Genomic DNA, 14,799 nt, shown 5'->3' with positions numbered 1-14,799 from the left:
ATTCAATTTTGAACTATAAACTTTATAATTTAAAAAAATAAACTGTCAAATATTTTGAAATGAAGTAGATACTATATTGTAAAATGGTTAACCTTTCATGAATGTTAAGTTGCAAGAATGAAAAGCTTATTTTGTCTTTGGAGTATAAATTGATACAATTTAATATTTAATATTATGAACATTTTTTGTAGATTTGTATACTTTTATGAGTTCTTAATAATTTTGAAGTTCAATTTTCGATTTTAGAAAAAAACTATGAAATTATTGGTGTGGTTATACTAAGATAGTTTGATCTAAAATGAAAAATAAAAGCATTCAGAACCTAAGAACAGAAATCAAACGGTGAAAATTTCCTTCAGAATGAATCAGTTGTACCATAGAATAGAATAATTATTAATAATTAATAATATAAACAGTAAATATAATTAAATGGTCTACCTTTATATAAAAATCCAATTTTACCTGACGAGTGATAGGTTTATACTCGTAGTATGCATTTATATGTCGTGTTAATTTGTAGATATATTAGTAATAGAAGATAAATTATCTGTTGATGTGATTTCGATTTGAAAAAAATAAGTGCTAAAAATCTAGAGTGATTTGAATATTATGATATAGGCACGCATATACATGGAATATACGATTTACATAAAAATATAGACTTTGATTTCAATCGACCAACGCGATACTATATAAACATAGCTGGTCAGTGAATCTAACCCACGTTATACCGGTCGTTTCGAATTTTTCAAAGGTCATGTATTTCAACCGTTGCTGACTGCCGAGTGTTTAGTGTTTTTGAACGGCGTCGGCGACGTAGAAATTTGAGTGGTGGTCGGAAGGGAGTGGTCGAGAGAAGGATGGGGGGGAGGAAATCGCCTTCTGACGATAAAACTGTGAAGCGCATCGTAACTCCCATAATGATCGCATAATACGCGATGTCCGGACAGCTGGTTTTCATTGGCGTTATCGCGCGTAAATGCACGTATACGTATATGTATTTATATCCGAGTACTGCGGTGACCACGGTGACCGATTCAATTTGCGGGTATCGAGAAAACACCGTTTATCTTGACTTCCTCTGCCGTCCGTACTCCACACCGATCACCAACAGTCGTAGGTACTACGCGTTACTCGCGCGGTGTGTAGTTGCACTTTCCGCCGCACAGCGCCCGGCCGCTCCGCTATGACGTCACGAACGTACGGTGGCGATGGCGCGAGGACGGTGACGGGCACGCGAAAGCGGTACCGGCGGTGGCGACGGCGCGCGCGCGCGCGTCGGCCAGCCATCACAGAGCACTGCCGGTGATCCGCACGAGAGTACGGTCGCGACACCGTCGCTATCGCCAACGCCGTTGAGGCCTCCACCGCTGCCCCCTGTCGCAGTTCCGTATTATTATTAAGATATATCGGCTAGTACAATAACAATCACAACAACAGTACACGTTCGTCACGTACACGCAGATGCAGTCGACGAGATATTTTCCGGTTTATTTTCTTTACTAATCGGATTATTATGCGGATCGCTTCGGGTTACCACCGCAGCCGTAGTTCGGCGATCGAGCTGTGGATCGCCACCTCGGCCGCAGCTACCGCGATCACCGGTTCCGTTGCCGTCCACCGCAATCGGGTGGCGTAATCACGCACGACGCGAGGACGCCGCGGCCGACACGATGGACAACAAACCGGACACTATCGGGTTCTACACTATTGACCGGCGCATCGGCAAAGGAAACTTCGCCGAGGTCCGGTTGGCTACGCACCGACTGGTCAGAAGCGAGGCAAGTGGTCGGCACGCGGACTTATAATGCGAATCATCGCGCGATCGGAGGTGGGGTTGGGATGTCGAACTCGGGGTGCAGTGCTTAATTATAACTTTCGCGCGCTAACACTATCATATTAATGTAATGTAATTATTGGTATTGATGTAATGATAATCAAAACTTGGTGATGGATGTCTATAACTATTCCTCTCTAGTTGTGTCTGGCCAGTTCTGTCATTATAAACAGTTATATTATCAATATGATCACATATGACGTTGATTAATTCGTTCAGGTCTGCTTAGACAAGATTGTATTGGTCTAAGGGCTCTGTGAGGACATTTAAGAATTCAGTTTTTTCATTTTATTCTTATCGACGATCTTATTTTTTTGTTTATTATCTATTATTCGTTCTAATAAAAAATGTATAATGTATAATTCAAATAAATGTGGTTGGATATTTTGTTGGTCTTGCACAAAAGTTTACTTATAGAGTACTTACCTATAAGTTTATATATAGAAAAACTATCTCATTGTATTGATAATGATTGATGACTTAATACGAGTACATGTTATCAATAAAATATATCCAACTATAGGCAAATAGAAATTAAACGTTTTGTAGGTATTAGTTGGAAATGTATTCAATATAAAAATTGATGATGTATACATTCCTATATACGTAGGATGTGTAGCATATAAGTTAACTAGTTAACTAGGTACACGTACAAAATGTATAAATTAGTTATAGAATTTAGTAGGAACTAAAAAACTAAAGAAGTAGAAAATAAAATAAGAATTTTTGACATTCATTAACATTTGATAATGAATGCATTTTATAAATTATGAGCTAGATACACACTAATTGGTTATTGTATTAATCAATTAAAATTCAGTTTATCAAGTTAAGCTGTTGGTGTTTTCAATTTTTTGTATCAACATTTTTATATTTAATCTATACAATTATAAATTTTGTTAGAGAATATTTTAAAAAAAAACTTATGTGAATTATTTTTATTAAAACAAATCTCGCATCAAAAAATTGCTAATAGTGAAGATCAATTTATTTACTATTATATTTTCTGTTATATAAATAAAATTATATGCTACATATAAATTTTAAATTAGACAACTTTAAATGCTTAAAAATGACTTAGATTTTAATTGATATTGCAACTTTTATTGATACCCGGTAAAACAAATTTGATCAAATTTGTATACGAATCAGATTAATTACAGTCTTCCTATTGAATTTAATAATGCAATTTTTTTGCAATTTTTGCAATTATTTCAATATTTGTATACTTTACGTGATAAAATATACAAATTATTATTTTCAAAGTGATTTTACAAAAAAAAATAAAACTACGACGTAAATTTTTACATGTAGTTAAATGTAGTTTAGGATTTTTAAAATTATATTTATCTGAGTTATCCACAAAACTCACAAGTTTTGAAGAATCAAATAGTCAATTACTTAATAGTTTAAACATATTTAGTGAAATTGAAAATATTTCTATAAATATTCTAAAAATAATTCTAAAAATATTAAAATATGTCTTAGAAAAAAATGAAGGATATAAAACTATTAAAACTTACTCAGATTATGAGATTATGATAGGAAATCAAAATGTTTATTTAAATATAACACCAAATGTATTAAATTATTTTAAATATGCATCGATAACAAGTTTCGACGTTGAACGTACTTTTTCATTATAAAAACATATTTTAAATAACGACGTTACAATTTTCAAGAACACACTTTTGAGATGTATGTAATTATAAATTTTAATTCAGAAAAATTATACATTTTGTAAATATTATATTATTTAAGTAAGTAATTAATGATTATGAATATGATATGATTTTACTATGTAATTTTAATATGTTTCATTGCAATTTCAACATATTTATACTGCAATTTTGATACATTTTTATTTCAATTTTGGCATCTTTTTAGTGCAATTTTAAGATATTTTTAATGCAATTATATCAGATCTTTAATTATTACATTCTTTGGTTATAGTATTATACTTTTGAATATCAAATAATTATTAATTACACTTAAATCAGCTTGACAAATCTATAAATTTACTTATAAATAAAATATGGTTTCTTATTGTTGATGTTAATTACAATATCAACAATATAAAAATATTTAATTTTATTAAAAAAAAAAAAAGAAAAATGACACGTTATTGTATATTACCCGAGGAATTACCCATTAACAAAATTTACCTTATAGTTTTTGTTATTTAAAATGTCAATTATAAACCATACTGTCTTAATTTTTATTAAAAATCTACCTAATTATTTATTAAAATACGAATTAAATTTAAATCTTATTAGACATAGATAAGTATGCGTTTTCAATGTACTCAACATTTATTTAGTTAACAAGGACTTGGTATATTTGGTAAATCTCATAAAATAACACCGGAATAATGGATTTTTAATGATTGTCCAACAATTTTAATTTTCACAACGAGCATTTCTCCATAAATTACAACAATTTATTTTAAGAGCATCTGTAACAGATTTATTTAGCGGTCACGTTACAAGACTGTCCCAAGAGGAATGTATGCATCACTGCTACCTATTTGCAAAGACTTATATAAAAGAAATTTAGTATACAAATAGGTGTAGGAATGTAATATTGTATGTTTTCTATGTATATTTATTTTTATTATAAATAAATAAAATCATTAATGAATACTGAACTAAAACAATAAATGTTAAAGGTACTCGATTACGACTAATAAACTATACATTTAAAAATATGTGTGTATGATATATTTTAAGTGATAACAATAGATGCATTTTTACCATATTCCAAAAAATATTAAGCGGTTTTGTATTTTATGAAAGTATTTTTTATATGAAAGTAAATTCACTCAGTGTATTTTTGATGCTATTAAAACTGTATAATATGTAAGTACTTTTATAAGTTATGTGGTACAGTTTATTGAAATTTTGTTCCATAAAAAATGTTATAATCAGAAATAATTTAGTTTCTTATTTAGTGTGTTTATAAATGATACTTAAAATTTTTTTGTTAATTTGAAAATGAAGTATTTGCATGAACACGCGTAATATTTAAAATCTAGGAATATTACCTAAACATAAGTATTATTTTTATCTAGGGTGTGACGATTATTCTTTCATATTATATATTCATATTTAAAAAGCTTTTATTTTCATCTCAAGTTTACTTATAATAATAGAAAAAATATAAAATGAATAGGAGGGAGGCGTGAATTTATATTGTTTCTTGGTCACTATTTTATGTAAACAATATAAGTTCCTGTGTTGTAATGTGCTGTTGACGTCACTTGTCAAAGCGATGATAGTTCAAACAAAGATAACGCACGGAATTTGAAATGAGCTTTTACGTTATCATTTTCGACGAAGTCATTTTGTACTCGAATTTTCAACAATGGGTTTTTTGAAACGTAGTTATTATTTATGACAACTTTTGATTTATTTAATTTAAATTGATTTCACCGTTTGCTTATCAATTTTAATTTTATCATTAATAATACATTTGTAGTTACGTTTTTTGATTTTCTGTAATTTGAATAAAATTTTTCAAAATTTGAATAGTAACAAATAATTATGGCATTAGAATTACAAAATGTAATTTCGGAGGAACTGAAGTACAGTACACAAGTAATTTTGATGTGTTCATTATTAACTTTTAAATCTTATGATCATAATATTTATTATTGGTTAGAGGGCCAATCAATTATTGAGAGTATTTTTAAGGGATAGATTTATTCATAAAAATTACCTGTTTGAAGAAAGAATTTGCCAGCTTATATATTTATTATCAGACAATCTTAATGAAGACTTAAACGATAACACTTATTGTAAACAAAGTCTACCTTGTTTTGTTTAATAAAAATAGAACGGTAAAATATGAATTGTATAAACATTGATAAATTAACTTGTATTAAAATAAAATAAATAATTGTTGATTAGATTACAACAGGAGACCCTTTTTTCTATGCTTTACATAGAGTATAGATTAAATATTCATTCGAACAACGACTAGCCGCGATAAACTGAAGTAAATTTTATTTCCTTTTAAATAAATATTATTATTAATTAATCAAACAATTATAGTATAGCCTATAAAATCTAGACGTCGTTCTTATTTATTGAAATAGAATTAATTATATTTCAATTCTCCAGTACTTGGTTTAATATCTTTATGTAAATGCCAAGCCATGTAATCGATTATTACTTTGCTATTGTTTTATGTTGTTAATACTAATTCATTAAATATAGTTAAAAAAATGGCTATGGCATTGATTATTATTAATAGACCAAGTCGTTTTTGTAGAAGTTATCTGTTTATATTTAAAGTGAAATTATTTATTTACTAAATAATTTTAGTTGAGGATTTTTAAATTAAGTTGTTAGATTAATACACAAATTAGAAAACTTTTGTTATATTATGTGTACTATAAATAACACTTTTAATTCAGTTTTTGATGTACTTATAAAAATGTTCCGCTAAATTTATTATTGATATCAGTGAAATATAATACATATAAACAACATTGCCAAATAGTTTTCTTGTTACAGATCAAAAATTCATTTTTTATGGGGTGGAATAAAATTTGCGTGACCAATAAATCGATCCCACGTCACCTACTATGACGTAAACGCTATGATTTTGTGAGCGAGTGTATTTGCGCGCACGGCAAAACATTTCTAAATATATAACACTATAACAGCACTATGTGATACGCCAAATTGCTAGTATTTATGTGTTTGTGTATTAATGCTTGTTAGTGTGCATCGTGTTGTATGTGTATATATATTTTAATACATTCCATTGAAAAGGTGGGTTGCATACTAGGGTTGCATTGTATTTCATTATAATTGTTGAGAAAGTCAGTTTTTGAAAGAACTATAAGAGATTATTTAATTAGCCATAATATTCAGTTATTAAAATTGTTTTGGAAATGTTGATATTGATAAAATTACCAGTGAATTTGTTTGTATGTATTTATAATTATTTAGTATTCTTCAAAAATTATAAATTCTATCAGCTATTAAAATAAAATAAATATAACAATTATTGTATAAAAATATTATTATAATTAATAATTAGAGTACGGATTTTAAAGCAATAAAAAACTAAAATAAAGCACTAAAAAAAAAGCAATAAAGCTGTCTAAATCTTCCAAAAAAGCTTTAAAAAAAGCATTAAAAATAGGTTTTTAAAAAAAATTTATCACAAAAAAAGTATTAAAATTATTTAAAAAAAAAGGTATTATAATAAACTTATTAACAACCCTGCTTCTTCGAGTTTTCATTCTTCCACAATTATTAATCTGTAAATTGAATTTATTCTATTTAAGATAATTTATAAAAAATAAATTAAATAATAGTTATTAAATGATTTTTTTACCTATATCATCGGAGTTGCATTGGACAATCAAAACTTTTTTCAAGTTTTCAAATAAAAATTTTCTACGACGATCGGACAATATATGCTTGTATTTTGAAAAGCTACGTTCGACGTCAACAGATGTAATAGGAGCAAATTTGTAATGGATTAAATCATCACATGTTAAGTCTTCAGGAAGTTCCTCTCTTAATACTTTTTCGCCTTTTAGAATATTTGATATTATGGTAAGAATTTTAAATCCCGAATTTTTGTTTAGTACATCATCAAGTTTTTTTGTAACCATTTCTCCCGTTTTTCCCAAAGCTTGTTTAATTTGTTGTTTAACCTTTTCTATACAACACACGGATTCTGATAATAGCATCCCAGATGTTTCTAAACGTGTAATTTCAGTAGCCAAAAATCCAAAATTACTTTTTATGTAGATTAAATTTTCTTCAATTTCTGGGTTTTCGACTAATTTTTTAGCGTTTTTAATAGCCAGTGCATCATCTGAGTCCAATTGAAGTATAACATTTTTGATATGTAGAAAATGTTCACAATAATAGTTTACGGCATTTAACCAAGTGCCCCAACGAGTAATAATTGGTTCTGGAGGTAGAGGAATACCCGGAGCCAAATTCTTAAACAAATTAATACGGTATGGAGCTTTTAAAAAAACTTTTTTAATATTTGATATTAAACTATTAATTTCTGGAAAATTTATTCTGATCTGTTCTGCCACTCTGTGTAGGCCATGTGCCAAACAAGTTATATGCACCATTTTTGAGTAAAGAACTTGTAAAGATTTTCCTGATTTTACCATATATGGTGCTGCATCCGACACAAAAAGTAAAACGTTGTCATGAAGTATGCCTTCAGGCCATAATATAAAAAGAGATCTGTCAAATAATTTAGATATAGTAGAGTGATTGGCTTTTTCTAACACCTCTGAGTTAAGTAGGAATATTTTTCCAGGATTGTCTACTTCCAATGTACCAATTATAACATTGGCTACATATCGCCCCTCAACGTCAGTAGTCTCATCTATTGACACCCATACATTTTTGTTCCTGACGTAATCTCTAATTTTAATAATAGTATTTGTATAGCATTGATCTATATAGTTTTTTCGAAGCGTAGACTCGTCAGGAATAATTTGTTTTGTATGTTTATGCAGAAAATCGCGAAATGTTGGTATATTTAATTTAGTGAGAGGGATATTTGCGGACAAAAAAACATTACACAGTTCTTCGTTGAATGATGACTTCATTGACATACCTGTGACTAGAAGCTGAGATTTTGATTTTTCTTGTTGATTTCTAATATTTAGCTGCTGGATATGTTTACCTCTAGCGATATGTTGTTGAATATTATATTTTTTTTTGGCAGATACTTTAACACCACATACTTTGCAAAAAAGTACAGCATTGTCACAAGAAAAAATGTCTTCACCAAATTCTTTTACAAAATTGCGAAGACGAGCACTACAATTAATAATTTTTGGCATTTTGTAAGTAACTATCGGTAAGAATAACGAACTATACGGTGTTGCAACGAAAACTAAACTGTAATTCTGAGTAGATAATTTCCAGAGCAAAAGCAAATTTTTGTGTTTATTGTCGTTTCAAGATAAAATAATTTACTATATTCAATAAGCTATATACGTATCTAAATTACATCGATAAACATACCTATAAATCAAACATAACGAGATAAAATCGATTGAGCCAGCCATATACAATATACGATATTGGAAAACACATTATTTTACAATAAAATAAAAATTAAAAAATACGTTTCAAATACGTTTATTTAGAACACATTTTGAAAAATGTACCAAAAATGCCCAAAAAAGCATAAATATTCAAAAAACGCAAAAAAAGCAAAAAAAAAGCAAAATAAAATGTCGTGCATAGCAGTATATCAGTATAAATAGAATTTGTAGCTGACATAGCTTCGTTTTAGAGCAATAGAAAAAAAAGGCAAATGCCTTCAAAATCCGTACTCTATTAATAATATTATTATTATTATTATTATTATTCACACATATATATTAAAATTTCATATTCTGATGATTTTTATTTTTTCTTGATGTTGATAGATGTACAATTTCTACCAGAAGAATTGCTACGATCTTCAAATATATTTTTTCTGATGTGAAATGTTTAGTTGATGCTTTAAGAAGATTATATTTTTATTTATCAATAGTCTTCCAAATAACTGATAAAAACTAATGAAAAGATAAAAAAACCGGTAATATTTATCGTTTCAACAGAATTAATTTTTTTCTCCGTAATTCAGTTAATGTTTATTTCAGTTAATTCAGTTATTATTAATCATAGAAATATTTCAAATTTTCATTTAGTTTTTACCGAATTCTATAGATGGTATAATCTTCAAAATATTCAAACTTTTTCTGTGCCATAAATATTTGAAATTTACTTGTTTCATTCGTGAAATGTTGATATTCAGGTTAAGAAATTGTGTACGAAATTCTGCACAAGTTCTCTTTTGTGATAAGAAAAGTATATCAGAAATCCGCTAGCAAATTTTATAATCCTTAGAATATTGAATTTTTGCAAAATTCATATAATGTAAGATTATACTAATTCTTTTTTTTAAAAAAAAAAAAAATAAATAGATTCTGTTTATCCATCTTAATAATAAAATTAAGAGTTATCTCTGGCAGGGATGGCGAATTGGGTTCCAAATGACCTTTTCTCAGTTAATTGGGTCTCTGAAAAAATAAGTATTAAGTAGATTCAGTTCTAATCTTTTTTTTACTTGAAGTCAAATTTTAGAATTATGGTATAATTTTTATAATTTATTAATAAATACGTATTATTTTTGTTATATTTCATTTTTGGTAAAAACTTAAATGATAATGATTTAAGTAACTCAAATCAGGCCATTACATTTTTTAAGTATTTTGTAATTTGTTCCCTTAAATTTTGTTCTTTGTCGAGCGTACTTTTTTTTTTCTTTTGTTTCATTAAATTTATATGAGACTTTGGCTGTATTTCTAATAATTAGTCAATAAAGTTAAAAAAATATTAAAATATGAGTTATAAAATCCTAAATAAGTTTTGATGACAACACCGATATCTCTTCTACCCCTTTTTATTGAGATAATTACTTAATTTTTGCCGTTTTATGTCTTATTGACTGGTTTTATTGTGATTGTGATCATTAAAAATCTTAGAATTAACTGAATTTTAATTATAAAAAAACCTATATACTTTTACAAGAGGTCCATATTTGTACTCCATTATTCAACATTTTGTTAAAACCTAAATTTATAGCCATTTTTTAAAATTACAGTTTTGTTTTTATTTGTTAGTCATTTCTTTCAATTTTCAAAATTTAAGAAAAATATAAGAATTGTAAAACACGTTAGTCATAAGTCGACGTGTATTACATACTTACAGATTTCGTATACTCGTGTCGTAAGAACTATCATAAAAATTGATGATAACTGATACACAATATGTGAAAAACATATGTACGTATGGCCTTGTATATACAAGTATGTGTCTTATTTAGATTTAATCAAAGTTACTATAGTTATTAAAGTTAAAATTAGAGTTTAAGTTTAGTTTAGTTAAAGTTTACTAATTATTAAAGTTATTAAATCATAATGGAAATGATAACTAATAACGCATAGTATGAATTGCGATATAACTTTTGTTTTACTCTTCATTTCTAATAATAAAAATAAAAACTTATAAGAATTATCACGTTTTTGGAGGAAACGACTATGGCCAGATAGTGGTTAGTAGTTATAATCCAAATTACTTATTACCTTATTTTTCCGGTACTCAATTTACCACTTTCAAAATGTACACAAATTATCTACTTACCTTTCTGGACTTGTTTTTTACGGGTAAAATGCATTTTTTTAAATAGTTAAAACTATGTTGAGACGTTCATATTATTTTATAATTAATTGGTTAGTGATAAAAATATAGGAAAATTAGATTTAATAAAATATTATGGAATATTTTTTTAAAATAATACTTAACATATTTTGCAAATAATTTAAGTTATATAAGGCGGGTTTTTAAAATCGTGCTGGGAAATATTTAGATTCTGGAAAAATATATTTTAAGTATGTTTAAATATTAAAAATAATATTAAACATTATTCAGTATGTTATCCCAAAAAGTGAATTGTATATGGTAAATGCCTCACTCGAAGAAATTTTAAAAAGTTGGCAATTCTTTGTCCGATGATCAACTGCTAAAATCAGTAAATCGTACATTTACTATTTTATACTCAGAAATCAGATAATATTCTCTTTTAAATAGACGTTCACGGTTTATTAAAAGTTGGGAAACACTGGTTTCTCCCTGGTTTATGACAATCGTTATTACGCGAACCTTATAAACTTTGTTTTTAGTATATTATATATTTTTATATATGTGATCTTTATGAAACAGTTTTTGTGTTATATATTCTATAAAAATTGAGCTCATAATCTATAAAAAACCATTAAAATCGTTTCTATTCACCTCAAACTACGGTACATTATATTTGAGATACAATTTGATATTTTTATAAATAAGTTCTGTATAGTATTAAATATACAAATAATAACATTATAAGTATTTATTTAATTAGATTTATATTAATATTCCATTAAACCTATTGATAGGTAACTTATAGCCTATAGGATAAGTAAATTTATTAATGTTTTACTATCTTTAATGTTATTATTTAATTAGGTAAATTAAAATGTATTATGTTCTTTGTTTATCTTCATGACATCATTATTCATTAATAATCCTTACATGTTTTGTTCCGAAAAAATATTTTATTGATAATCTATGGTCCATAAATATTAAATATTTTAATACATAGGTAACCATAATTTTTTAAATATTATGAAGTTGGCAAATTTAAACAGTTGCCCCACCCTTTCAAAAGTTGAAATGACGCCCCTGTGTATATTTGTATATTTTTAAATGTGGTTAAGTATCTAAGTAGTTTAAAATTAAAATAATAATAACTAAAATCAAGAGCTCTAATTAACCTCTAATTAACAACACAGCATACAAATAATCTAAATTGTTTTATTTATACATGTAAAGTCGGCTTATAAATTATAACAAATACTGTTATAACTTAATATTGTTAAGCAATAAATTAAAGATTAATTCATGGGTCTTGATGAATTTTACCAAATATTAAGTCAATTATTTTACGAGTTATTTGAACCATTTTTGATATTTTTCTTTATTTGTCGAGTTAAAAATATTTGAATTTATTAATATAAGCTATTAGTATTTAACTATGATAGCTCATATTGTAATTTTAAGAAAGTGAACTATAACGAACTAACATTATTTCTAAAAAAATGATTCAAATAGGGAAAATTTAAACATAATTATATTGACTGAAACATGGCACAATCTTTTGAGTAAATGTGTTGATACTATTAATGGGTATAAATTATTTTTCTCAAAAATAAAAAAGAATTGAAATTACATATGTTAGTTTTTGTTAAATATAATTATAACGTAGACTTTTTTGAATATAATTTGATTGAAACCAAACTTTCTTTTAGTAATTTAGGTACCTATGTCAAATAATTCATTATGCATTTATAGATCACCCACAACTGATATTAATATCTTTTAGAAAATAAAAAAAAGATAACGTACCGTTGTTATTGGATATATAAATATAAATAAAGGGGACAACGGTATCAAATAATGATAATCTTGAAATATTATCGGAAAACCGTTTTGAGTCTTAAATAAACTTGTATATTAGGTCAGTGCTTCTCAAACTTTATTATCATGGAGCCTCATAAATTTAATGTAAAATTGTCAAAGCTCCCATAATAAAAATCATTATTTAATTATTTTTTTTTTTAATAATATATTAAAACCACATGTTTAATTTCACACAGATGAACTATTAATATGTATATTACATTAATATTTTTTATTGCACTTTTGAAAAAAATGTTTTATAGTATTATACTTTATACTTGTATAAATACAAATTAATAGTCTAATAAAGTCTAATATAGTCTAAATAAATAGTTTAGATAAAATAAATATTTTACGGCCCTCCAGTAATACAATTATGGGGTCTAGGGGTCGTGGCTCCCAGTTTGAAAAGTATTGTATTAGGTTACCTATTGGGCAAAAATATTTCTTTCTGGATCATATATTTGTTCATAATGACGACCAAATAATTACTCAAGTAAATATATACAGATATTACTGATTATCTCATAATTTGCGTTTCCATACCCATAAACATATTACCAATAAATACAAGTAAATTTGTTTTTTTCATTGATCACAAAAAAATTAAAAATTAATTATTTAAAAAAAAATTGACAGTGTCTAATAGAAATAGTGTGGATGAGTGTTTTTCTAAGTTTTAAGAAATAATTTCTAAACTTACCGATAAATTAGCAGCTGAATAATTTGCGATTAAAATAATGGATGTCAGTTATTTTGTTATGCTCTACCCGCCATAAACAATCTTTATATCTAAAGTATAAAAAAAAAAATTCAAAAAATATTAATTTAGTCCTATACTGTAAAAATATAAAAATAATCATACATAAATTTTGAGACTCGCTAAAAAGATATTTTATGAATATAAATTAAAGTGTTTCCAACAATTTTAAACTAACTTGGCAATTCATAAATGAAATAACATACTTTAAGATTAGTAACAATGATGAAATTAAACCATATTTTTCGATTACCAGGAACATTATGTTAATAATGAATGACCCGAAAGGTGGGTTAAATATTTTTAATAAATTCATTGTAAACGTTGAGAAGAGACTAGTCGAAAGTATAAATTATGCTGGTGAAAATGATGACTTAAAAAATTATAATCATTTTTCTTTTGGTGGTTTAAAAAAAAAAAATAAAAAAAAAAAAGAACGCCGAAATTATTAACATAGTTTATAACTGATAATACAGTAGATAATACAACAAAGATAATACAGTAGCAGGTATAGATAGGGTAACAATTAAATTATTAAAATATATTTTTGAACTTATAGTAAACTCTTTAATTTATATTATAACTTGAGTAAGTATACAGCAACATATACTTTTTAGATGATCTTAAAGTAGCAGTAATTAAACTTATTTTCAAAGCCGGTTATCGTAAAGATGTAAATAATTATGGATGATCTATTTAATACAACTCTCTTTATAATGAACTAGATAACAGTAATAAAGTGATAGTTGTGTTTTTGGATTCAACTAAAGCATTTTGATACAGTGAATTACATAATTTTATTACAGATATTACCTTATTTCGGTATAAATAATCTAAGCTTAAATTGGTTTAAAAACTATATAAAAAATAAGAAACAAATGATAAATCAAATAATAGGTTAAGAAGATGTTGTTGAGCATGGAATCCCTCGGGGAAGAGTACTGGGTCCAATTTTATTTATATTATACATAAATCTGGTCAGTTATATAATTTTAGATGGGTTAGTTATTTCATATGCTGATGGTACTTGTTTACTTTTTATCGACAACTTTTGGACTAGAGTTTAAGTGACTGTTGGTTTAAACAAAGTTGTAAAATGTCTATATGATAAAAAATTTACACTCAATAAAGAAAAAATGATGTTTATGACCTTATAA

At 26.6% G+C, this 14,799-nt stretch overlaps 2 protein-coding genes across 2 annotated transcripts in view; one reads left to right on the top strand and one right to left on the bottom strand.

The window, feature by feature from the left end:
* Positions 1 to 1,251: 1,251 nt before the first annotated feature.
* The window catches only part of LOC112683806 (serine/threonine-protein kinase SIK2-like), a 39,342-nt gene continuing 25,794 nt past the window's right edge, over positions 1,252 to 14,799 (top strand). The window contains exon 1 of the mRNA XM_025554974.1: positions 1,252 to 1,781. Within this exon, the coding sequence (XP_025410759.1) occupies positions 1,674 to 1,781 (108 nt within the window). The 5' untranslated portion in view covers positions 1,252 to 1,673. The remainder of the gene's footprint in view (positions 1,782 to 14,799) is intronic.
* LOC112683807 lies at positions 7,020 to 8,754 on the bottom strand. The gene is made up of 2 exons (XM_025554975.1): positions 7,187 to 8,754; positions 7,020 to 7,109 (listed from the first exon to the last, which is right to left on the bottom strand). The coding sequence occupies exons 1-2, from the start codon at positions 8,670 to 8,672 to the stop codon at positions 7,105 to 7,107; spliced, it is 1,491 nt and encodes a 496-aa protein (XP_025410760.1). The 5' UTR covers positions 8,673 to 8,754; the 3' UTR covers positions 7,020 to 7,104.

Source organism: Sipha flava, unplaced genomic scaffold (assembly GCF_003268045.1).
Source record: "Sipha flava isolate LNK unplaced genomic scaffold, YSA_version1 236_pilon_pilon, whole genome shotgun sequence".
Lineage (NCBI taxonomy): Eukaryota > Metazoa > Arthropoda > Insecta > Hemiptera > Aphididae > Sipha > Sipha flava.
Note: the sequence above shows the minus strand (reverse complement) of the source record. Positions and strands in the feature narration are given on the sequence as shown.